The sequence below is a fragment of the Pungitius pungitius genome, chromosome 9 (genome assembly GCF_949316345.1).
Source record: "Pungitius pungitius chromosome 9, fPunPun2.1, whole genome shotgun sequence".
Taxonomy (NCBI): Eukaryota; Metazoa; Chordata; class Actinopteri; order Perciformes; family Gasterosteidae; genus Pungitius; species Pungitius pungitius.
In genome coordinates this window covers 21,658,090-21,682,976 of record NC_084908.1, presented here as the reverse complement: position 1 = coordinate 21,682,976, position 24,887 = coordinate 21,658,090, and the positions used below count along the sequence as shown (strand labels likewise).

At 49.5% G+C, this 24,887-nt stretch overlaps 4 protein-coding genes across 6 annotated transcripts; 2 read left to right on the top strand and 2 right to left on the bottom strand.

The window, feature by feature from the left end:
• The first annotated feature begins 654 nt into the window (after nt 1-654).
• zgc:110222 (uncharacterized protein LOC550336 homolog) lies at nt 655-1,782 on the top strand. Its single transcript, XM_037471390.2, has 3 exons — nt 655-824; nt 906-1,186; nt 1,255-1,782. Exons 2-3 carry the CDS (start codon nt 925-927, stop codon nt 1,461-1,463), a joined length of 471 nt encoding a protein of 156 aa, XP_037327287.1. The 5' UTR covers nt 655-824; nt 906-924; the 3' UTR covers nt 1,464-1,782.
• Nucleotides 1,506-10,090, bottom strand: alg13 (ALG13 UDP-N-acetylglucosaminyltransferase subunit). Its single transcript, XM_037471368.2, has 26 exons — nt 9,886-10,090; nt 9,242-9,590; nt 9,034-9,117; nt 8,879-8,929; nt 8,759-8,805; nt 8,612-8,684; nt 8,373-8,454; nt 8,102-8,267; nt 6,801-6,864; nt 6,358-6,475; nt 5,865-5,929; nt 5,339-5,439; nt 5,175-5,260; nt 4,827-5,094; nt 4,636-4,743; nt 4,388-4,535; nt 4,136-4,295; nt 4,007-4,042; nt 3,875-3,930; nt 3,698-3,760; nt 3,351-3,468; nt 3,140-3,259; nt 3,021-3,061; nt 2,815-2,935; nt 2,594-2,701; nt 1,506-2,232 (listed from the first exon to the last, which is right to left on the bottom strand). The coding sequence occupies exons 2-26, from the start codon at nt 9,359-9,361 to the stop codon at nt 1,898-1,900; spliced, it is 2,739 nt and encodes a 912-aa protein (XP_037327265.2). The 5' UTR covers nt 9,362-9,590; nt 9,886-10,090; the 3' UTR covers nt 1,506-1,897.
• On the top strand, nt 10,079-17,147 carry aars2 (alanyl-tRNA synthetase 2, mitochondrial (putative)). 3 transcript variants are annotated; one of them, XM_037471367.2, is made up of 22 exons: nt 10,079-10,393; nt 10,687-10,875; nt 11,219-11,364; nt 11,523-11,714; nt 11,813-11,882; nt 12,029-12,174; nt 12,245-12,353; nt 12,550-12,588; nt 12,668-12,782; nt 13,072-13,199; nt 13,276-13,414; nt 13,904-14,073; nt 14,155-14,268; nt 14,365-14,505; nt 14,585-14,722; nt 14,797-14,900; nt 14,985-15,093; nt 15,762-15,887; nt 15,982-16,092; nt 16,183-16,266; nt 16,485-16,598; nt 16,683-17,147. In XM_037471367.2, the coding sequence occupies exons 1-22, from the start codon at nt 10,166-10,168 to the stop codon at nt 16,848-16,850; spliced, it is 2,880 nt and encodes a 959-aa protein (XP_037327264.2). In that variant the 5' UTR covers nt 10,079-10,165; the 3' UTR covers nt 16,851-17,147. The 3 variants fall into 3 exon arrangements, with proteins under 3 accessions (XP_037327264.2, XP_037327263.2, XP_037327262.2); XM_037471366.2 differs by having other exon boundaries at nt 11,813-11,957; nt 14,588-14,722; XM_037471365.2 differs by having other exon boundaries at nt 11,813-11,957.
• Nucleotides 17,148-17,155: 8 nt separating this feature from the next.
• Nucleotides 17,156-24,516, bottom strand: capn2l (calpain 2, (m/II) large subunit, like). Its single transcript, XM_037471374.2, has 21 exons — nt 24,129-24,516; nt 23,164-23,233; nt 21,978-22,099; nt 21,725-21,858; nt 21,044-21,212; nt 20,784-20,867; nt 20,580-20,665; nt 19,810-19,884; nt 19,565-19,725; nt 19,320-19,489; nt 19,156-19,167; nt 18,816-19,027; nt 18,610-18,646; nt 18,470-18,535; nt 18,321-18,378; nt 18,142-18,206; nt 17,874-17,942; nt 17,685-17,763; nt 17,502-17,618; nt 17,372-17,430; nt 17,156-17,290 (listed from the first exon to the last, which is right to left on the bottom strand). The coding sequence occupies exons 1-21, from the start codon at nt 24,363-24,365 to the stop codon at nt 17,267-17,269; spliced, it is 2,106 nt and encodes a 701-aa protein (XP_037327271.2). The 5' UTR covers nt 24,366-24,516; the 3' UTR covers nt 17,156-17,266.
• Nucleotides 24,517-24,887: the final 371 nt, after the last annotated feature.

The window sequence follows — 24,887 nt, the reverse complement described above, 5'->3', positions numbered from 1 at the left end:
AATTTTAACTGTAACTTAAGATATTACAGAATGTGTCCAGGCTACAGTAGCCGAATGTCATCACTCCTTCAGTTTGATGCTTCCTCCTGCTCCATATAATGACATTACTGACGCTTTTATCCAAAGTGACTCACATTGCATTATAACCCATGCGTTACATTTTGCCTGAGGGATGGGGGTCTTGCTCAGGGACACTTCGACTTGGCACATAGTTTAGCCGGGATTCAAACCACCAACCTTGCAGCTCCCAGCACACCACCATCGCCCTCATAACACTACTAAATGTTGTGCAATTAATAATCACACAAGGAGCAAAGCAAATTCAGTTTCTTGGTGTATTTATTCTTTAACGTTACTTAGAAAGTGATATTTCAGGTTCATAACTCGTCTGCCTGAGGACCCTTTGATTCATTTCTGTTCTTGATATGAAGTAGAAAACTACATATAAAACCGTCTCAGTGAGATATTAATCAGCCTCTAAAGTGTGAAAGTTAAATCATTAAAGCGACTTTTCAATAACTACAGACGAGCTGCTGCTTGTTTTTTGGGGGGGAAAGAGTAATTCAAACATGAAGGACCTTGGCGCGCCGCCGGGGGGCAGCATGCACGCGCAGCAGGCACGCGCAGCATCACGATGCCGCACGAAGAAGAAGCGGAGCCAAACCGGAAGTGAGTAAACGCGCACATCCGGTAACGAAGTCCTTTGAATCTACCGGAGATAAACTGATCCTTCTGCGCCAAAACTTGTGGCTTTAGTGACGTGTTTCTCTGTAGTTATTGGAAGAAAACACATCAGATGTCTTAACTTTCAAAGTGCTGGAGCAGTAAGTTATATTAACATGGCCTGATTTATTGATGCAATGAAATGGTTTTATTGGAGCGTTAATAACGTTCTGTTTCCTGAGGTGCGCTTGTTTTGCTGACATGTCGGTGCAGGCGTGGGCCCTGTCGTTCCGGCAGCCGTACGCTGGCCTGGTTCTAGACGGGGTGAAGACGCTGGAGAGCCGTTGGAGGCCCGTTCTGGCCCCGCTGGAGAACCAGACCCTGGCGGTCCACATTGCCGTGAGGGACTGGGAGGAGGCGGAGGACTGGAAGGCGGTGCTGAGGGGTCCGCTGGGGATGAACCCCGTTCAGATCCAAGCGCTACTGGACTCCGGAGAGCGGTTCGGCCGCGGCGTGGTGGCAGGTAAGGAGGCGAATGAGTGGTCCACTAGTTGGTCTTGACCGCTCGGTCTCACCTGTGACCTCTTCCAGGATTGGTGGATGTGGGGGAAACCCGGCTGTGCAATGCCACCTTGCAGGCGGATGAGCAACAACTCCTGGAGCAGTCAGCTGTTCTGATTGGTCTGCAGGAGAAGCACCTGACTCATCTATCCAACCCGCGCTGGCTCAAGAGGCCACTCAAGGCCCAAGGGGGTCGCGACCTGTGGTCTGTGGAGATCCCCGCGGAGCTGTTGCCATGACGAGACGTCTCCCATGAGGACGTTGATCTGAAGCTATTGTGACTGGGTGAAGCCTGCAGTCATGTGACCCAACAAAAGCAGCATTAACTGCTGGTGAAACAAACTTTATTCACCCAGAAATAAGAAAACCACTTTGAACAGACCCAACACAAATAGATCCCTCAATAAACAGGGAAAGTTTGAATGCTCCCGATCTGCTTAGTCCCAAAAACGTGACAAACTCAAAACTAACCTTTAACGTGGGAATTTAACATTTGACACTGACAAACTTACCGTACGTGTTTTCATAACATCTTTCAACATTAAAATGTTGACTTGGTTTTGGTCTCTTTGGTTGTTATTCTCATGTTTTACTTTGACATTAGCATCGAGCCCTTTTCATTTAACACAAGGGGCTTGTTAGCCACAAGCTATTGAGTGAGGAATGTCGTGTGTTAGATGGGGGGTGAGATGTAGTGCGTTGGCGGCGCTGTGATGTAACCGACCACATGGGTGGGGTTAGAAGTGGGGCAGTAGACCCGGGTGGCATGGCCTCCAGTCTGCAGTGCCCCCCAGTGGGCAGAGGGAGGAAGGCAGGTATGATAAGAGGAGTGATGGGTGAGGTGAGGAAGCGGGGGAGGAGCCGAGGGCATGTAGGTGGTGGGGGGCGGTGCTTCGTAGGGCAGGTGCAGCAATGACGGAGCGGGCAGAGGTGTTTGATCCTGGTACAGGAGCGCAGAGGAGGAGGAGCAAGGAGGAGCTGGGCTAGTTGAAGTGGAGGGGCCTTCGCCTGAGGGGGCGGGACAAAGACAAATCACATCAGAGAACAGGAGGTAGCAGAAAGCGTGATGTCACAATGCATGCTGGGTATTTCCGTGCCCAACAGGCCCCGATGTCATGGACACGTGATCCGTTACAGACGTGTCTGCAGATCAATGACAAACACCCACCTGGCTCTTCTAGTTCAGATCAAACTATTCAAATATCAAGTGTCAGACTGAAGGTTTCTACAAATGTACCAGTTTAATCCACAGATCGATCAGACTGAAACCAAATCATCAATATGTTGACAAATAAATTAACAACTTCAGTCTCCTGCGAAACCGGACCGTTGGCATGACAACACAGAATCAAACGGACGCTGTACTGACCACCGCTGTGTCCGTCGGCCTGTCCATCTCCTGCCCTGGTGGATTCTGGGTAGTAGGAGGTGGGCTGATGGAGGCCTCGGGTCGTCTCTGGGTACAGAGGGGGGGCGGCTGGAGAAAGACCAGAAACAAACTCACAAGACATCTGATACGTTCAGGGACCAAAAGAATAACCAGAACATCACATGGACACTGCAGCCAATCAGAGATGGAGTAGGCCTTACCATGCAGGGGGGGCTCCTGGTTCAGGTAGGGGGTGTAGTGCTGGTAAGGGTAGGAGGCCTCCGGTGAGGTGGCAGGATATGCCTGCTGCTGCTGCTGCTGCCAATAGCTCTGATGGTACCACTGTGTGTGGTGGGGGGGGGGGGGGGGAAGAGATTATCATAACTTGTTGATTAATTAGAAGTTAAGGAGGGTGTTATTGTCTTACCTGGACTCCTAAGTTGAAGTAATACTGGAGCACCCTGCAGTCTACACACACACACACACACACACACAGTGAGACAAGAAGCTGCAGCAAGGAAGAGTTTACGTGGGTTGACCTCTGACCTCTGGGTAAATCACTGCCGTTAGGATCATAGGAGTAAGGGGGCGGAGCTACCATGGTGCAGACAGGCTCACCCAACTCATTAACCAACCAGGGAGCAGAGGCTGGAATCCCCATGGCAACTAAGAACAGAAATAATAATCACATTTGTCATAGTGCACTGTGTGTGTGTGTGTGTGTGTGTGTGTGTGCGCGCACACACACATTGTGTACCTGAGCGCGTCTGTGTGGCTGCCGGCAGGTGGGCAGTGGCAGGTACATGTGATGATGGAGAAGAGGGGGAGGAGGAGGAAGACGAGGGTGAAGAGCAGATGACCAATGGTTTCACTACCTGAAAGAAAGACAAAAGAAACATTATCTGTGTGGTTAAGCCCCGCCTCCACTGCGTCTACATCCAGACGGCCCCGTTCCATCATCTAGATCACGAGCTGCTCAGCACCTTACAGACTCTTCTTGTGCAATGTGGGTTCTTTACTACTTGTATTTTGTAAACTTCTATGATGTGGTCTCCTCCATCGTCCCACTGGAGGAGCAGAAGCTGCAGCTCATACATCTTGTACCTGCTGTGTGTAGCTGTAGGTCAGCTCTTGTCTCGGTGGCGAATCGGAAGTTCCTCCTTCATCCTTTCAAAATAAGACAAGTTCTTTAACTGACGTTTTGTTCATCTTGCCTGTATCTGCAGAATTTGATGACATTTATTTGAGACTCAGCAGCCAAACATCCAGCAGGGGTCTTACTTTGTTGGTGGGGGGCTCAGCAGCAGTGTAAACACCTGAGGTCCGGTAGTTCTGATCTGAAATAGTTCACGTTAGAACAAACATGCATCACTTCCTGTGGACGTCTGAGAGGCTTCTGATGACCGCACCCACCCTGAGTGATGTAGATGTAGTCCTCTGTGTACTCTGCTGAAACAGGAAAAACATGCAACAGCTTCACCATCAATACAACTTCCTGTTGGACCCTCCCCAGTAGAAGCTGAGGTTTAGCTGAGTTTTTACCCTGGTCCTCCACGGTGCTGGCGTCCTCCTGGTCCTCCTCTGATGAACAGATGGTGCTGCTCCCAAGTGGAGGTGCAGGCCCCGTGCCTCTCTGAACTCTGTAGGCGGAGCCATTGGGAGGGGGCGGGGCTCCTATGGGGTGGGGGGGCACAGCAGGACCCTGAGGAAGGAGCCACATTAAATAAAATCGCTTATTCCTCAGGACGTCCTAGTGCGCTCGTTCATATTGGACCGGGCTGTAAACCATCTCACCGCCAGCGGGGGGAAGACCCCGTCGGCGTCGTCCAGCTGGTAGAAGGTGATGTTTGCGTCCAAGTCAGACGTCTCCTCCTCGACCTCCGCTGGGAACCCAAACTGGCCGTCTTTGTTCAAGGCCGCTGCCAGCTGACGACGACTACGGCTGAACAGATGGGGGTCCCGTTGCCATGGTTACCACATGCACAACAAGCAACAGGCAAAGGTCGTTCTATGATGTCAGAAGATCAGTGTAGGTGGTTTACCGTGACCTGAAGGCATAGCTCTCGTAGTCATGGTAATACCTCCTTCCAGGGTGGTAATAGGTCAACTGAGGACCAATCAGGTGACGGTTCAGGAAACGAGTGGAGCTTCTGAGACACACACACACACACACACACAATCATTTATTCTGGCTCCCGAGTAACAAACAGGTGTTGGTCTGCTAGAGCCCCACCTGGTGGCTCCGTAGCGAGGAGGTCTGGCAGGGGGGTGGTGGTGATGGGGGGGGGCGTAGGGGTCATAGGTCATGGTTCCTGGTGACAGAGGGGGTGGAGGGCGAGGGTGGCCTGCTGCCTGGAAGCGGGGGGGCAGGGCGGAGGAAGTCGGGCCTCCGTAGGAAGTCTGCGGCATCAGAAGCTCCGCCCCCTTCAACCCGCTGTTCCCACGGGACTTCCTGAAGTAGCGATGGCGGTGATGATGCCTCTGACCACGAGAGTCGACGTCTGGCAGAAGAGACGTGTGCGTCATGGACACAGAGGCAGCGCAGACAGGACAATAGAGGTATGAAGCAAAGACAACAAACCCAGGTCTCCCTTCCTGATTGGAGCAGCGACGTTCCAGGCTGGAACTGGGTTGACTGGTTTCAGGTCCGTGAGAGGAACCAGGTGTCTGAGACAAAGAAGGACATGTGGACATGAGCGCCGGCGTGGAGGAGCTCTGCTGCGATGGCTTTAGGTCGGTTGTTACTTCTCTCCCAGCTCCTCAATGAAGACGGTGACGGCTGACGGGTGCGTTCCTACTTCCTGGATGAAGGCGTTGTAGAACTTTCCCTTTGGCTCCAGACGCACCTGAGACAGACAGTGGAGACACCAAAGGCCGTCTTACAGGAGGACAAACTGAGCTATGGGTCTCTGAACCACAACCATCATGTTGACCTCCATCCAGCAAATTGTTTCTTATTCAAATCCTTGAGGGAGGTTTCAAAATAAAATATCTGCTACCAACTATTGGGGACGAGGCATTTGTGTAGTCCACATGAAGTCATCGTAACAGCCAATCAGATTCTTTCATGGGAATCTGGATTATTAAATAAATATTCTTCCAGTTTTTAGTTCATCAAGAGTCTTTGAAGTGAAAATAAGAACGTTGCCTTTAGGTATGGTGCCTTTTATTTAGGTATTTTTCATATTTACTTGTGTCCTTTTGTTGTGAAATGTCTCATATGAACATGAACAGAGGACACCGGCAGCAGCATTGGGACTCGTGCGGTTACCTGACACTTGTCTCCCAGGAAGTACTGCCTCCCTGCAAACACCATGTAGTCCGTCTTCTGCATTTCTGTCAGGAAAACAGATTGTTTCCATCAGGCTTTTATGCAAAAAGAATTCATGAAACCATAAAGGGAACAGACCAGAATCCAGTACAATTCTTCCAGAAGCCAAACTACAAAGGGCTAATGAAGTGCTACCTAGTCCAGGTATAGTGGGTACAGGTGTGTTTTTAGCCCATTCCAGCATTTAGGAGCCAGGGTGTCACACACAGGGCATGTTGTGAGTGTTTAGCAACAAGCAGGTTGATGCTGAGCGGAGTGAGAGGGCAGGAACGTAAAGTAAGACCAGGATGTAGACTGGACCCATCGACTCCCACCAGTGACAAGAACCAATGTCTTGAAACTAGTGGTTATCAATGAGGGCAGAGCACTGGTAACCAGTGAAGGGAGCGGAGTGCTAGGAATCATTGATGTATAGAAACAATCAGACTCTTACCTTTACAGGTGTCCTGCCACACGTCAAACTCCAGGTTCCTGTACGCGTCGCCATCGAGAGACTTCATGACCTTATAAGGTAGAGACAGTCTGGAAGGGGGCGGAGCTTCAGACGGAGGCTGACCAATAAAAACAGATCAGGATTATTGCAGTATTCAGAGTAACCCTGATGGTTGAGCTTCTCTATTACAGTGGATTCTGGGCTGAGATGGAATCACCAATTATTTTTAATGACCCAGTTTAACGGTGACATATTCTACAGGTCAAGGAATAGACGTTAGGTCATTTTTTGGACTACTCAAATCGAGCCTTAAAGTGAGGAAGGTTAGGGCCTTGTCATCGACACGCAGAGGTCATGTGATCTGCTCTTCAGGAAGTCCATTAAATCTCAGACAGGAGACGGTTAACCACCATAAAAGCCCTGATATGGTCTAATGATCTCACCTTCTCCTCAGCGGTCACACCTCGCAGTTTATCGTCAGCAGCTCCACACGACTCTGGTTCCTCCCTGTGGACATGTACAACATGAAGCTGCATATCTGAGCACCATCAAAACACAGAAGACCGACTCCGTTAAAACCGGATTTGTCTCAATTCATTGGGCTGCATCCTTTCACTTCAAATAGAATCAGCTGTTTTGTTCCATTGGGTCCTTCAACGCAGTCCTCCAGGAGCTGATTTTGAGGACACATCTGATCTATCCTTTGCGGCTCAGGATATCCCAACATGCAGAGCGGGCCAACAAGGAAGTATTCAGGACCGAGAACAAGAGGGAAAGAGTTCACTTTTTTGCCAATCTGTCAAAAACTCCTGACCTTCCTTTCCTCACCGGTCTCACTAACAATGCTCTGTTATCTGGCTGTTTTTTCTCTCTGAAGGAGAACCACCAGATCCTTATCTCCTCCCTTTGGGTATCTTGGTGTCTCAAGCTCTGCTCTCTCCCTTCTCTCATCCTACCTTGATAGCCGTACCTACCAGGTAACCTGGAGAGGATCTGTGTCGGAACCTTCTCTTCTTACTACTGGAGTTCCTCAGGGTTCCGTCCTGGGTCCTCTTCTAGATCTACACTAACTCTTCTCCTACCACAGCTACGCAGATGACACCAAACTAATTCTCTCCTTCCCTCACACGGATCTCTGCCTCTAACTGTTAACACATAGTTGTTAACGCCTACTCTGACTGTAGGAACCTCTGTGTGACACCTGACTCCCAACATCACAGCGACAACACGATCCTGTAGGTCCACAACATCAGGAGAATACAACCCTTCTCACTCAGAAGGTACTGATTCAGGCTCATGTCTTACATGTAACATTAAGTACTAGAATTCACTCCAATATAAATGTTATAATATATAACATCACATCTTAGTTTATGAAATCGCTTAAGTTACTTGTAGGTAACCAAAGTTGTTTTAAATGCATAAGACAGGAAAACAGTCTTAACAACTCAGCCATGCTTTTAATTAAAACATTTTTTTTAAACTGAAAATTCTTCTCTCAGACTGAAGGTGAAGCATATCTTCCTAAATTCAATTAAATAAGAACTTCTCCATGTGCATTTCCCAAGTATTTTTGGTTTTACGGTCAAGCGCAGCAGGTTGCTAGGCAACGGAGTAGCGGAGGTAAAGCCGATTACGCAAGCAGGAAGTATCTATAGATTTTGCCTCGAAACTTGTTTAAATGTCAGGATTTAGGTTTTGCTCCAAGTTGTGTAATGACACCATTGTGTGTGTGTGTGCGTACCTTTGACATCTGTCCTCAGGTGTCTCGTAGCCAAAGTCGACATCACTAGACACAGATGGGCTGTTTCTATAGCGCCGACCCCCGACCCTGAAGGCCTCCATTGCCTGACAGAGCTCCGCCTCCTCAAACCCAAACACCTGAGTGTAGAGCAGCTCGTAGAAAAGAGCTGAACACACACAGGTTTAACATGGTGAACTTGACAGTAAAAGGTTGTACTGTCTCTTTAAAGCTGTCACTCATCCTGATCCACCAATCAGGGAGGAGTACTCACACTGACAGATGGCAGCAGAAACAGGGTAAGTCCTCGGGTAAACAATGTCATAGTGACCATTGATGGAGCAACAAAGCGTCACCTAGGTGTTAAAGGAACAATTACAACACATATTTAACCAAACATCATGTGAGGTCACATCTCATTCATGAAATGTTTAACAAACATGTAGCTTGGACTCTTTGAGTAACTATGCTGGTTGCTGTGACCATCCCAAACAACAAGACTAAATCGCCCACCTTGTCAACACAGTCCTCCTCTGAGATCACGGTGGCTGGTTTCCCCGGGTAACGGTAGATCAGGAAACAGCGCCTGCACACAAAAACAAGCGCACCTGTAGCACGGAGTGTGCAATGCAGGGAGTGCTGGTCGTCTGCAGGCCTCACCTGTAGAGCTGGGACAGAGCCTTGATCTCCACCAGGCCCACCGTCTCCTGAAAACACACACTCACTGTTACACACTGCTACGCTCTGTGGACCGAAGGGTCAAAGGTCACAACAACTCACCTTGGGGTCCTCTAGGCGTTCCAGATATTTCTCAAAGGAACCTTCAACAAACTGAAAGAGAAACCGTCAGGCTGAAGGTAACTTAACAAGCAGGTTAGCAGGTTAGTTAAACTAGCTAACGTTAGTTAACGTTAACCAGTCAGAGGCCTCCTCACCGGCTCAAAGTTGCTTCGGTTGGTTCGCATGAAGTCAGCACAGTCCTGACGGATCCTCTGATGGTAGTTCTGAGAGTAGTACAACTACACACACACACACACACACACACACACACACACACACACACACACACACACACACACACAGTCTATTAGTGACACACACGCCAGCCCGCCCTTTGACCCCGTGACCCCGTGACCCCGTTACCTGTTCCGACACGGCTCTGAAGAGGCTTGAGGCGTCTCGCGCCACCATCTTCCGGTAGAGGCTCAGGCTGCTCAGGTACTCGTCCATGTTGACGAAGTACTTTTTCAGGCCTTTCTGCATCCTCAACTGGTCCCAGCACTCCCAGTAGCTACGGTAAAACTCGGTAAACTCGGTCCAGTCCTCCGGTAGAGACGCTCCAGCACGAGCCGACAGGTGAGTTTAATCAGTTCTGATGAGCACGCGACGCCGCTCACAGCTGCTGCAGCGTTCAGGGACCCCGACACAGTCCGGGATATAGAGGTTCAAGCCGTGTGACGTCAGCAAGCCTCCGGGTTCATCCACTCAGGCACTGGAGTAAAGTATAAGGATACAAGTAAAGTCTGCTTATCTTCACTATGAAGATAGTATGAACACTACCAGAGCTTTCTTGCTGCTGTTGTTCAATATGTCTCATAATGGACTGTGTTTGTTTTGTTTGAGAAATCACAGTAAACGTTGTGTACTTATAAAGTTATATAAGATGGAAAAGTACCGGTAACTGGTAAATCTACCAGTACAGTTTGGTCATAAACAAAAGTACAGGTCAAGTAAATGGAATTAAGTTCATTAGATTTATCTTCATAACATAATATTTCGTTTATTACCTGGCGTCTGCGTGATGTCATGCAGGTGATTACAATTAAAGAGAGAACGTGTTCAGTGATGAACTCCGTCACTTTTAGTTGTTGGATGTGTTTGATTTATGAACCCTGATGTCAGGAGGGCGGCGCAGAGTGAACAGCAGGGGGCGGTGGAGCAGACAGAAGAGCACATTAGAAGAAGCAAGGCCTGGAGCGCGCATGCGCAGCATAACCCTGTAGTGCCGGTTCGGGTCACAATGGTTCGGGCCCAGCCCGGTCGTGTTTGAGTGACTGGGGGCTCGTCATGTTGGGTCTGGTGCTCCGGGGGATCAGCGGGCCTCCGGCCCGTCTCTCTGCCCGCTCAGCTCGCCCCTTTGGCAGCTCTCCTCCGCCAGAGATGTCCGCTGCCTCGGTCCGCAGCACCTTCCTGGACTTCTTCCAGGACAAACACCGACACCGACTGGTTCCGTCCTCCCCGGTGCGGCCCAGAGGAGACCCCAGCCTGCTGTTCGTCAACGCCGGCATGAACCAGGTCAGTGCAGACCCGATCCCAGTCCCCCCCCCCACTGGTTCCCCTTCACGTGCGTGTTCGTGTTTACCAGCAGCAGCGTGTCCTCCTGCTTCCGGATTCTCACACATTCGAAGTGAACTCTACGTCACAGGCAGGAAAACATTTATTTAAGACGTAATAGCGTAATAGATGAGTTGTACTAAGGGCAGTGACTCCGTGAGGCTCCATATATATATATATACATATATACTTAATAATAATGTGGAAATCCATGGAAACTTCCAAATGAAGGACTATTTGGTCTCTGGTTCCAGTTCAAACCGGTCTTCCTGGGTACCGCTGACCCCCGCAGTGAGATGGCTTCGTACCAACGAGTCGTCAACTCTCAGAAGTGCGTCCGAGCCGGCGGGAAACACAACGACCTGGAGGATGTCGGCCGGGACGTCTACCACCACACCTTCTTTGAGATGCTGGGGAACTGGTCCTTTGGAGACTACTTCAAGGTGAGGAAGGACAGGAAAGGGAGGGAGGAGAAGACCGAGGAGATGAAAAGGAGTAGATGATAGTGGGGCTGCAGGGAGGGAGGAGTAGAGAGTGGGAAGGAAGGAGGTAGGAGAGGGAGGGAGTGAGTGAGGAGGAGGGAGGGAGGAGGAGGAGAGGGAGGAGGAGGAGGAGGAGGAGGAAGAGGAGGAGAGGGAGGCAGGCAGGAGATCAAAGTGGGGAGGATAAGGGACAGAGAGGAGACAGAGGAAGTAGGGAAGAGAGATCAGATGATGGTGGGGAGGGAGGAGAGGAGACCGAGGGAGGGGCTTCTCTGTCACACTAACCTTGTCTCTCCTCTTGCAGAAGGAGGCGTGCTGCATGGCGTGGAGCCTCCTCACAGAGCATTATGGGATACCTGCTGACAGACTGTACGTGTCGTACTTTGCTGGAGACGCTGTGTCTGGGGTTCCAGCTGATGAAGAGACTCGACACATCTGGCTGGAGATCGGGTAGGTCACGTTGACTCTGTGATCTCATTGGTTCACTGCAGATGATTCGTTTATCATCACCTGATGAAAGAGACTGGCCCAATCCCAACCTCCCCCTGACCCCTCAAGGCCTCTTGAGGCCCCTCAAGAACATGGAAACATTTCAGGTCTTTCCTCAGGGTTCCTCCGGGTCGCCTCCTGCCCTTCGGCCCGAAGGAGAACTTCTGGGAGATGGGGAACTCGGGCCCCTGTGGGCCCTGCACCGAGATCCACTACGACCACGTTGGAGGACGAGATGCTGCGGCGCTGGTCAACTCAGACAGTCCTGAAGTGGTGGAGATCTGGAACCTGGTCTTCATGCAATACAACAGGTTCAGATCCACAACTGGAGCAGTTCATCAAACCAGTTCAGAACCTTTTAGTACTGAACGTGTGTGTGTGTGTGTGTGTGTGTGTGTGTGTGTGTTAGGGAAGTGGACCACAATCTGCGGCAGCTGCCCCAGTTCAGTGTGGATACTGGGATGGGACTGGAGAGACTGGTGAGCGTCCTGCAGGGTAAAAGGTCAAACTACGACACTGACCTGTTCACCCCGCTGCTCCACGCCATCCACCAGGTGCACTGTGACACGGTGAAACCAGGACACCAGCACCCTGTAATACCCTGACTAACCTGACGTGTCCACAGAGGTCAAAGGTCGGGCCTTACGGGGGCCGGCTGGGCGCGGTGGGCCTGGGGAAGGTGGACACGGCGTACCGGGTGGTGGCCGACCACGTCCGCACGCTATCAGTCTGCATCGCTGACGGAGTCCACCCCGGCATGTCGGGAGCAGAGTGAGTCAGCGACCAATCGGCTTCAGGCCCGGTCGGTGCTGCCGGCTGATTGGTTGTCGTGGTGTTGCAGGTTGGTGGTGAGGAGGGTTCTGAGGCGGGCGGTCCGGTTCTGTGCCGAAGTCCTTCAGGCTCCTCAAGGAACGCTGGCCAGCCTCGTTCCAACCGTGGCCCACATCCTGGTAACGTTTCCCATCATGCATCTGATCACTGGTTCCCCTCCACTGGCAGCTGTGTTTTTAAAATCGGATCTATTTCCTATTTGTCTTAATGGTTTTTGTCACAGTCGGAACTGTTTGAAGCGTCCACTGCTAAGCAAACAGACTGTTTAAATACCCATTAAATACAGAAGTAAGGCTCGGTGGGTTCTGTCTGCAGGGCGATGTGTATCCAGAGCTGCACAGGGAACAGAACCGGGTGAGTTCTGCTACATGACACCTCATTCATGTGCATGTCTGCAGGTAGATGTCCCCAACAGGAAGTGTTGTTCTTTCAGATCATGGACGTCATCAATGAGAACGAGGCTCACTTCCTGTCGTCCCTGCAGCACGGCAGCAGGCTCATCCAGAGAACGCTCAACAGGAAGGACTACAAACATGGCGTCTTCCCAGGTCTGCGCCTCCCTCAGAGACTACGACTCCCATCAGCCACAGTTAGACTTACTTCTGTTACATCTAAGATGAAGCTCTCAGCCTCTTCTGGTGGACTTCCTCCCTGGAGGGGGTTGTCATGGAGATGCTTTGGTCGTGATCATGACGTGTCTGAAGCTTCCCTGGGATGTCTGACATCTTTTTGTCAATAGAATCATATTTTTATCGGATTATGAACAGAACAATAAGTGAAGTGCGTCCCCCTCGTCCCTCATGATAAGAGTCTAAAGGTCTCCTGTGGTTCCTGCAGCCTCTGTGGCTTGGTCTCTGCACAGGGACCTGGGCTTCCCTCTGGACCTGGTGGACATAATGCTGGAGGAGAAGGAGGTCCAGGTGGACCGAGAGGAGCTGGACCGTCTGATGAAGGAGAGCCAGAAGGTGCGGCCTCACACAGACGTGGTGTCAGGCTGTCCCTCAGGTGACCTCTGTCTGCCCCTCCCCCTCTCTCTCTCAGGTGACGTCTGGTCTTCAGTCAGGTGGTCCTTCTCAGGTGACTTTGGACATCCTTAGCCTGGCAGAGCTGCATCGTCGCGGTGTCCCTCACACGGAGGACGGTCTGAAGTACCAGTACAGACTGGACAAGGACAGATACGGTACCAGCAGTCTGTCTCAATTCAATTTTTATTCATTTTATTTTGTTTAGGCCAAATTTTCCTCACTGGGCTCCACAGCCTGCACACATAAAACACTCTGTGACCTTTGACCCTCACCGGAACAGGAAAACCCCCCCAAATCAACTAGTGGTAATCTATGCAATTAATGCAACGTTGACTGAACAGCAGGAAGAGACACTGGTTCAATATGTCCCACCTCCAAGAGTAGTTTTGTGTTTAAAACAACATTAACAATTAAATAAAATACACACTTTGTTGGGTGATTACTCAACACTTTTAAGATTTAGTATTTAGAAGAAAAACAAACATTCGTTAATCGAGAATAATGTGTGATTATTTAGTTCATATTTGCAGGAGAGGACCCTTTTTTAAATGTCCTGAATCTGTATTTCTGTTGTTGATTGACGGCTTCCAGATGTTTCTGTCAGACTCCCTTTGTGCAGATGATCTCTCTTCTGTTGCCTCCAGTTTTCCCAGCATGCTGTGCGACGGTCCTGGCTCTGTATGCCGGTCACACTCTGGTGTCAGAGGTCACTGAGGGTCAGCGCTGTGGGGTCATCCTGGATCAGACCTGCTTCTACTCCGAGCAAGGAGGACAGTCACATGACCGGGGCTACTTCACCCGGGACGGGCTGCAGGTCAACTTCTAGCAGGTGAAATGCATCATGGGAGGATGAGCTGCTGTGGGCCTGACTCCAGGCCGTCTTTCTGTCCGTCAGGACGTTGTGTACCCGGTGGAGGCGGTGGTCCTGGCGGGGGGGTATGTGGTCCATGAAGTGACGGCCACAGACTACCTTAAGACTGGAGACCAGGTCCAGCTACACCTGGACCAGGTAGACTCATGGAGGACCTCCTGTGTGTGTGTGTTTTTGTATTGTTGCCTAGCACGAGTACGGTGGTTTGTCCACAACCTGTCCTCTGTCCTTTAGGTCCACAGGTTGTCCTGCATGGTGAATCACACAGCCACTCACCTCCTGAACTTTGCTCTGAGGAAAGTTCTGGGAGCTTCTGTCCAGCAGAGAGGATCCAAAGTGTCAGCAGATCGCCTGCGTTTTGACTTCAGTGTGAAGGTGAAGCAGCTGCTTCATTCCACCTTTAAACAACAAAGTGTCCAAACTACACACGCCTCCTTTATTTGTCTGTCCTCAGAAGTCTTTGGACAAATCACAGCTGCAACAGGTAGACAGGTGTGTCAATGACATCATCAGAGCCAATCACATTGTCCACAGCCAGGAGCTCCCTCTGAGGGAGGCCAATAGAATCGAGGGACTGAGGACCGTGGACGAGGTGACGCTGTCTCTCTGCCTGTCTCTGCGCCTGAATGCGTCACTGTCTGACTGTCCCTGTGTACCTGTCTGCAGGTGTATCCGGACCCTGTGCGGGTGGTGTCTGTGGAGGTCCAGGTGTCTGAGCTGTTAGAGGGCGAGACGGGCCCAGAGACGTCTGTGGAGCTTTGCTGTGGGACGTAAGACAGACAAACACCTCCAGAGTAAAGTGTTAATGTGTAAAAGTCCCAGGAGACTCATTTCCACCATGGAAACGTGTCCAGTCACCTGCTGCAGACCGGAGCCATCGAGGACCTGCTGATCGTCTCTGAGAGACAGACGGTGAAAGGAATCAGTCGCATCGTCGCTGTGACGCGACGGGACGCCAAACGGGTCAGTGATCACATGACTAGGACGGATCTTAAAAATAGAAACTAGGACTCAATCTATTGTAACTTTTGTTAACGAGACGAAAATGTTGGCGACAAAGTCCCGATTCCCGACACAAGAGAAACAGAAAAGACTGGGTCCAGGTTAGAATGTCTGGTTCATGATCCAAACATAACGTGTTGCACCGATTGTAGAACATTAAGGTCTCTTTTGTTGGGACAAGTCATTTCACAGTGGAAACATTAAAGGACCATGAGGGTTCTGTTGGTCGGGTCAGAAGCATCACGAGTGTTTAGCTTCCTGGTTCCGATGACGTCAGCGGAGCTTCACACCAAATAGACTCTCATCTGCTGGTTAAAAGCCAAATCCTTTCATGTAATGATTGTTCACTGTCATTTATCTCAGATCACACAAACACATCCATTTGTTCCTGGCCCCAAATCTTTGAACCCATTGTGGCCCGCGAGTCAAAAAGTTTGCCCCCCTGCTATAGACCTGTCCTAGGAGGGACATCTCATGGACAACATGAGTACTCTAGGAGACTGTTACACAGCAGTGGGTCTCTGGGCCTGAGAAGTGAAGAAAATGTGACACTGTGACAGAGGGACGTCCGCTAGCCTGGTTAGCTTAGCACAAACGGCTAAATGTGAAGTTGGTGTTGTTGCCTTCAGGCTCGGGAGGAGGGTCAAGCGTTGTCTCAGGAAGTGAGCTCACTGTCAGCCAGAATGACAGACTCCGCCCCCTCCAGCATAGACGCCGCCCAGCGCTTCGCAAAGGAGGTTGGACTCCTCTCTGATGTAGGTGCATTACCCATGATGCATTACCCATGATGTTATGTGCAGCTTCTGAGACGATGAAAGGTGGACTGTGTCCCTGTGTTGTGTCCATCAGGCCGTGGATAACACCCCCCTCCCTCAGTGGCAACGCAGCGATCTGCAGGGTCGCCTCAAAGCGCTGCAGAGGACCAGTAACACCGCCGTCAGGAAGCTGGAGGCCAGAGAGGTGAACAACAGGGAGACATGCGACACTCACATGGTCCTCCAGATGTCCCTGTGTCCTCCCTGACTGCTTCTCCCATCATGCTTTGCACAGGCAGCACTGATAGCTCAGCGTCTGCTGGAAAAGGCCGGCAGGAAGGCGCTGCAGGTGGATTCTGTGGAGACGGACTCTCTGTCGGTAAATTTAAAGATTTTCTCCATTAATGAACCCAACTCTCCTTTTACCATCATGCACTCTGTTTCCACCTGACACTGGATATTTATTTCATTGGTGTTTTTAAAAGGTTCCCCACAGCTGTATAGATGCATGTTAACATCGTATTGATCACAAAGCTGATGGACCAGGGCTGAGCTATGCATGTGTCGTACTCTTCATGACATATTATCTCCTGTCAGATTTTGATGAAGACGGTGAACCAGCTGAGCGCTGCAGCTCCTCACAGTTACGTGATGCTGCTCGCGCACCAAAGGCATTCTGGGAAGGTTCTGTGTGCCTGTCAGGTACCCAAGGTAATGATGACACACCTGTTTATAACATCAAAGGGGGCAGGGCTCTACCTGAAGCTTCTCATTGGCTCTTCTCTCCCCCCTCAGGACTCCCCAACGCTGTCGGCATGTGATTGGGCGGGGGCAGTGTGTCGTCACCTTGGCGGTGTTGCTGGGGGCTCTGTGCTGGTTGCCAAGGGAACGGGGACCAGCGGCGACATCGCCGAGGCCCTGGGGTGGGCGGAGGAGTTTGCTCGCCAGGAAACACAATTGTGATGATGACATAGCGAACAGTTGTGGAGGGAGGTGGGCGGGACTTCCTGCTGCCTGTTAGCATGCTTATGTTACCACAGAGTAGCATGCTAATGGTTAGCTTTCAGTATGCTAGATCTTGTCATAGTGGAACTAAAGGTACAGGTGACTTTAAGGCCATGTGTGAAGGTTTATTTATGAATATTATATATAAAAATAAAACGTTGTTTTATGATTACTGCATTTAATAAGATCTTTAATGTTTACACAACATTATCTGTTTTATAACCATTTTATGTAACAATAAACAACCAAACTTCATTGTGTAATGAGTTTATTAATATTTAATAATCATTAATAAACATTTTAAGTGTGTAATAAACCATTGACATTCATCACATGGATCATAGTTCTGCAGAGATCCGGAAGGTCTAGGTTCCTCAGAGCAGGGACACGTTCAGCCACTGCAGAAGAACCACATTCATGTTCAAACATCTCAGAAGGTCACTGCAGAAGATCCCTCCAAAGGGTCTGCCGATTCTTACCTCCATCAGGTTGAACTCAACAGTTCCCGAGTTGTCTTTGTCCAGCATATTGAAAGTGTCTGTGGACAGCAAACAGTCTTCATCATCATCATCATCATGAAGAAGAAGAAGAAGCAGCAGCAGGACTCACCGAACATCGTCTCCAGACGAACCAAACAGCTCACAAAGTTGTCGAAGTCGATGGTGAGGTCCGGGTCACTGTACCGAGCCACCAGGACCTGATGCAGCGGGTTGTTCAGACTAAAGCCTGCAACGGGGTCACAGGTCAGAGTATTGTGGTACAACATTAGAAATGACCAGGTGCGTGTTTTACCTGCTTCCTCCACAGCCGTCCGCATCTCAGAGGAGCTCATCGTCCCAGAGTTGTCAACGTCCTTCTGACGGTAGATTTTCTGTCATACAGAGAAAGAAGACTTTATAAAGATCTGGTTCTGGAGGTTCCACGTGGTCCCTGGTTGTAGTTCACTTGGAACAGAAACCCGTTTCTCGACCACAGACTCACCAGGTAGTTGTCAATTTTGGTCCACAGCACTTTAAACTCCAGCAGACCCAGTTTGCCGCTGCCGTCTTTCTGTAGCAACAATTCAGGAAGTCCGACATATGACCTGTCAGCCTGTGGGGCAGCTATCTGTGAAGGGGAGGACTTCTGCCACCTTCAAACCAAGTCATTTGTGCAACACAACCATTCATCTGTGGATAATTCATCTCCAGCATGAAGACTTTGAGATTCAGGTCTCCACTAACGTGAAGCGACCCTGGCGGAAGGATACGTCTAGCATGTTGACCATGTTGCGACACGTCGAGATGCTGAAGCCGTCTGTCTTGATGTCAGAACCTTCCAGAGGGAAAAAATCAGGTCATCACTGCTTACACCCTAACCCTCTCACCCCTCAACCACCCAAAGATACACCTGAGTCTGAAGGTAAAAACTATTTCCTTTGTTTCTCACGTCTGGTCACCACTTTGTTGAGGATCTTCAGAAGCTCATGGGTTGAGATCTCACAGTCCTGCACACAGAAGCTTTATACGTTTAGGTACACACACACACACACACACACACACACACACACACACACACACAAAACACACACAGCTCACCCCTCCCGCCAGTTGTCCAAACAGACTCCGAAACCGATCATCTACGTTGTCTTCATCAATCTCGATCTGAAATGGATTCATCAGTTTTTTTTCCAACCAGAAGGAAGTTCCCTTGTCAAAGCTGTGAAGAGACGTCTCACCTTCTCCACTCTGGACTCGATGGGGTCGTCCAGTTCTCTGCAGAGACAAAGGCATCAGCTTCAGGGGAGGGAGGTCTCTGAAGTAGAGACTCAGAAAATCACAGATCTTCTCTAATAACTTGATGGAACAGATGGAAATCCACAATTTTCTCCTAGTATGTCCAGCTCTCAGCGTGTCTAATGAGCTTCTTTTTAGGTGGACTCACTGGAACTCTGCTTGTTTCTCTGAGAAAACGCGGACGCAGAAGTCCCCGTCCTTGTTGGCTTCGAAGGTGGACGGGATGATCAGGTACTCCCCCGGCGGGAGGCAGAAGCGGCTGCAGACCTCTCGCAGGTTGATGAAGGTCTCGGAGCGAGCAGCTGATGCGTTTCTCAGGAAGAAATTCCTGTTCAGGTGGACGTTCCTCTGGCCACAGAACTGAAAAGAAGACAAAGAAGGGAGGGGGTGTGGGGTGTAAGGGGGGGCTCAGACCAAACCTCAGGTGAAACTAAATGAATGGAGCGACAAACGATGAGCGGGAAGTGAGATGCTGAGGGTCCTCCTACCTCCTCAGGGACCTGGAACACAAGAAGAGTTAAACCTCCATGAGCACATTGTGAATCAGATGTTCTACTTTAAGTTTTAGAGATTTACACAGCCAGCAAACATCCTCAATCTCCTTTCGTCAGTGACTTGACCTCCAGAGAGCACAACCCCTATGTGAGCTCACCTCGTAGATGGCGAATCCCACCGTGTGCATGTCCTCACCCATCTTCCTCATGCGTCTGCGGTTCTTCTGGATCAGGCCGACTACAAAGCTGCAGCCGCTCTCGCCGTCATTAGGGTCGTCGTCCTCCTCGTCCAACCGGATCACAAACTGGGGGTTCGTCCAGAACGTGTCTGTGGGTTTGAAAAACAAAACTGTAGAGATGAAATTTCACTGCACCTTCCTGCCCATCTGACTGGATAACTCACTGGGAAAGTTCCTGCAGCCCCCAGCAGTGGACCCTCTTCTCCAGCTTCCGTCGAACTTGGACAGAGCCCACTTGGAGACGGAGTCGTCGCTCAGGGCGTCCGGCGTCAGATTACAGATCTCCAGCCGGGAGTAGTGATGCAGGAAGTCATTGAAGGACATCCTGGAAGACAGAACATAGGGTTTCACTCACCTCATGGGGCCTGGTGATGACTTCAGGTGTTTGAGGTAAAACAATGAGTTTTACCAGAACTCTCCGTCCTCTGAGCGATGACTCAAACGCTCTCTGTCCTCGTCACTGATCTGACGCCACTGAGCCGAGCTGTCACACACAAAAGTTTCAAAATGAGAGTCACTTTATTGATCAAGAAAACTAAACAGATGTTTAGTCAATCAGCTCCACAAATAGAAATCTGGTGAACAAGAGGATAATTTGTTGGAGGATTATTGGACGTTCGTTGAGGTTCCAAGGTACTGACATTGAATCCTGTTGTGAGGAAACGTCACCTCTGTGTGCTGAAATGTCCTGAGTGATCAGAAGTGTTATATCCAACATCCTCCTGATTGCAGAGCACTCACTATCACAGAGACCAGCGGTCCCCAACCAATTAGGTGCGCTTGTCCCTCTTGACACATTTCCCAAACACCTTCCCAGTGCTTTTTTTGATATATTGTCCAAGATGAAACCAGTCCATGAGGCACATAAGTTGGGGATCACTGAACTGGAGGACACTCCAGTCTTTCACTGACTCCGCACCTCTGTGGTTTACTAAAGGTAGGTGCCAGGTGACAAAGTAAGCTTACAGGAGATCCGGTGTGAACATCCTACCTGCTCAGGTAAATCAGAGCCATTAGTTTTTTAGTTACCGGACTGATCTGATAATCAGGGAGCAGTTAGGAGCTCAGGGGCACTTCGACATGGGACATTGAGCAGGTAGGGTTAGTCATCAACCTTGCGGTTCCCGGCGCACCTTCTTTACTCCATGCGCCACATCGGCTCTTCTCTCACTCACTTACTTGTCACTCCAGGCTCCGGTCCACTCCACCTGACCCCAAGGGTTCCTGATCCGAATCAGCTCCTCCAGGTTTCCACGGAACTCCACCTGCAGCAAAACCTCAAGTTACATCTGATAGGATGAACAGTGTCCCAATCATCTGAGGTCACCTCTCATCATGTTTCAGGTGTTCAGGCAGGTGAATGTAGGAGAAGTGTCCTCTTACCTGAGCTGTCCCCGTCACAGAGTAGGCGTGGCCTTTCACCAGCTTCTGAGAGGTAACTGCCTCAGAGTCTGATGAGGTTGTGATCTGAAACAAAGTTGTCTTGTTCAATGTCCATGTAGTACTCACCTGATCTCTATGTGGTACACCCTCTGATCCCCATGTGGTACCGATGCGGTACCGATGTGGTAACTCTGTGGAACCCCTACGGTTCCCGTGTTGTATCCTTGTTGTACCCATGTGGTTTCTATGTTGGATCTTACGTCTATGGAGCAGCCCATCAGAGACCCACGGTTCTGACCCTTCTGAATGATGTGGAACAGATGTGGATCCGGTTTGTTGAGGTCATGGACCTCAGCGATCCCGCCGGTGAAGTCCTCAAAACCCTCCGTGGTGGATCCTCCAGACAGAGCCTCGTAGCATCCGTTCAACCTGCAGAGACACCACAGTCACACCAGCCGAGGATAGATAGTAGTCTTTGATCTTAAATTGTGGAACCAGGTCACCTTTCTGACACTGGTTTATAATATAATAATATAAATATACACATCTCTCATCTCATCTTCACCTTCTTATCCCGTGTTGGGTCAAAGTGGCTAACCTCTAGCAGCGGACCCCAAACCCTTCCCGGGTCACATCTATCTGCTCTGACTGGGGGAACCAAGGCGTTCTCTTAGCCCTGTGTCTTCCCCGGAGCCTCTTCCTAGTTGGCCGTGCCTAGAAAATCTCCTTGGGGAGGCAACCAGACCACCTCAACTGGCAGCAGTTTTACTCCGAGCTCCTCACAGACGGCTGAGCTCCTCCCCCTGTCTCTAAGGGAGACGCCATCTTTTGCCTAGTTTGTTTCCTGGCCTTTCCAGTAGAAAACACCTAGTGGAGGAGACGGCTGGAGCACATGACGGGCCGAGGACATGAGAGAGTAAGAGGATATGAGACCGTCTTACTTGGCGTAGGCCTTCTCCAGCAGAGCACTCCAGAACTCCCTCCCCTCTGCTGAGTGGACGAACATCAGCTCTCCATCTTTGACTGGCAGACGGTCATCAATGACAACGTCCAGCCATTCCCCGAACTGCCAGAACTGAGAAGGGACAGACAGAAAGACATGATGGTAATGAGAGGGCTGCGTTTTCTACCTCTTGTACTTTACAACTGTGTGTTTCTACCTTCGTGAATACTATTAGTACTGTGTTTTTGTACCTGGAAGTGGAAGATGCCTGCGTACTCTCCATTCCTGAAGCTTTGCCCGTGTGGGACGACTCGAGCCAGAACTTCCTCGTTCAGGGTCAGAGAGGCGATGGCGGCGAGCAGCCAGCAGTCACCTGGATGACAGATGGGAGTCAGCGCTGTTTTAAGCGTTGTTTTATGTGCGTTCCGGGACCTGTGCTCGTCGTACCTGCGCTTTCACATGTAGTTAGTGTTCCGGCACTTTTACAAATGAAGCACTGGATACATCATGACCTGCGCAAAAACTATGAATTTCCCCCTCCTGCTCTCCGCACATCCATCTCTCTCAATCACTCTCACATGCGCGCGCGCGCACACACACACACACGCACACACGCACACACAATTAAACAAACAAACACACGACCCCACCCCCCATGTTACACATGCTGCATTCACTGGACAGGCACACAGTAGGACACCAGACCATCATAGCATTGTCCCACACAGCAGCTAACAGCAGGGTCGCTTCAATGTAAAACTCACGGGCCGCACTAACATTAAACTTTCAAATTAAGGTGGGGGCCACAAAATATCGTCCGCAAGTTTGAGACCCCTGCTGTAGATGCTGATTTAATGAAATTGCACTTTCTTGTTTCTTGTTCTTTTGGGTTTGTATGCACTTATTTGATCAAAGCGTCAGCTAAATGACATGTAATGTAATGGAATCATGCAGTCCTTTAATAATGCGCTCTGATTGGCTGCAGCCTCTCAGGTGTCTCCCTCTCTGATGAAAAACTTGCTTCGGGGTGACACACACGATGAATTGAAATGGTTTGTCTTTGTTCTTTAAAGCCCAACTAGTTCTTCTTGTTTCTTGGGGAGTCCAGGTGTGTCTGTAATAGTAAGCTTTGTGTGTCAAACACCATTCGCCGGTCGGATCGTCAACCGGTTTGTTCTGTGCCCCTGACCAATAAAAGTTGATTGAACTCTTCAGTTACTGGGACCAGTTCTTCCAGTTTAAACTCCTACATAGTGGGACAATTTGTTGCATGGACATATGTTAAAAGACCAAAACTATTTCAAGTCTGTGTCATCAAAAAACTCGACTAAAGCAACTGGAGTCTCCTTCATCAACAGACTGGACACAAACACTTGAAAGTCTTCATTAACCGACTGGAATGAGACAACTGGAAGTCTCCTTCAGGTCGGTTCTCACCCAGAGCTCCCTGACAGATGTCCGTCCTTGAGGCTCCGGAGACGATGAACTGCGGGTCGGAGGTCAACTCCTGCGAAGGAATCAAAAAGCATGATGTTCAATCTCAGATGACTCATTTTTCTTTATTTTTAAACTAACCCATAGTATTATATTTTATTTTATTACTCTTGCACTATGTTGAACTGTCTTCTGTCAGTCACCAACCGCCAAGTCACATTCCTTTTGTCTGACATATTATGGTAATAAATGTTTCCTCATTCATCTGATTGCAGACTTTAAAGGACTTTTCATGCAAATCAAAAATGTCTGTATTCTGTACAAAATATTTTTAATTTCCCAAAAAATGAATGATATTAAAATACAATAGTGTGAACAGATTTTTATGGAGCAGCTCCACCCAAGCAGTCAGCCGGCGGGTGGGGCCCAGTTGAACCACAGCTCCCATTGTGGTGGACCAGCTGCATGTTGCCTTCAGCACACTGATCAAATGACACGGACTGACAAAACATTCATCAATAATCTAGATCTCTAATAATCTAGTCACCCTTTCAGATCTCTGAGCACACCATCACACCCCAGAGCTCAACAGTTAAAAGTCAATAAAGAGCTTTTCATTATTATTATTAGACATGAATAAGTTCAACGTGTTCTTCTGTTCAGAGAACAAACACACGTGAAGACATCGATATGAAGATACTAACATAAGGACATAAACGTGAAGACATTCATGTAGACACTAATCTGAAGAACCTTAAAGGAATCAGAATCCTCAAAGACCAGATGAAGGATTGGTGATAAAGACGGATGGAATTTGATCCCTCATCAGTTGGACATTAGTCAGGTGTCCTGAAACAAACTAAAGTAGTCCAGTGGTTCTTTCAAAGTTTGGATGCCTAGACACAATCTTTCATAACGTTGTGTGCTGTAACTCAACTTTTGGACTTGTAACCTTTATTCCCACGTACCGTCGGCCTCTCCCAGGACACCCCGCGGGTTTTGGAGGATTCAGGGCCCAGCTCCTTGAATCCCAGAGAGGAACCGTGAGCCGGGAAGGTCTCGTCCTGGAACAGGCGGCCACTCTCCAAGCAGCGCCGCCGCAAAGCCTCGTAATCCTGGTTCAGGAACTTCAGCGCCTGGCCGAAGGAGCCGATGCCCCGGTCCTGGTCCCTGCGGTGCTGAACGGTGGCGGCGATGCCCGTCATGGTTCTGGTTCTGGGTCTGACTGTCAATCTGGCTCTCGGTCTGGAGGGACAGAGTCCTTTTGGAAAGTTTGGGCAGGGTGCGTGCAAGGTCTGGGGGATGCAGGTGAGTGACGTCAAAAGGGGCGTGTCCTTCTGCCGATTTCCCTCACAGAGTCAAGGGGACGAGTTGACAGCAACAACTTCCGGTAGGATTTTTCACAATGAAACCCAAATGTGGTCGGCATTCAATACCTCACTTTTAAAGACTTCTGCATATTCCTATTTCTAATCTATATTTCTTCAACAAATCTACATCTGCAGTGACAAAACAAAGTAGTACGACGATGGAAAGCAACATGCAGAAAAAACTATTAGAGCATAATTTATATATTTTACAAATATTGTATCCTGTTTTTTACAGAAGTATCCAAATATATAATACCATAACTAATAACTATAATTAAATAAATAATGTTGCATTAATATGACACCTGACAGAAGTTTATAGATGTTTGATAGAAATTATATACTTTTGTACATTTA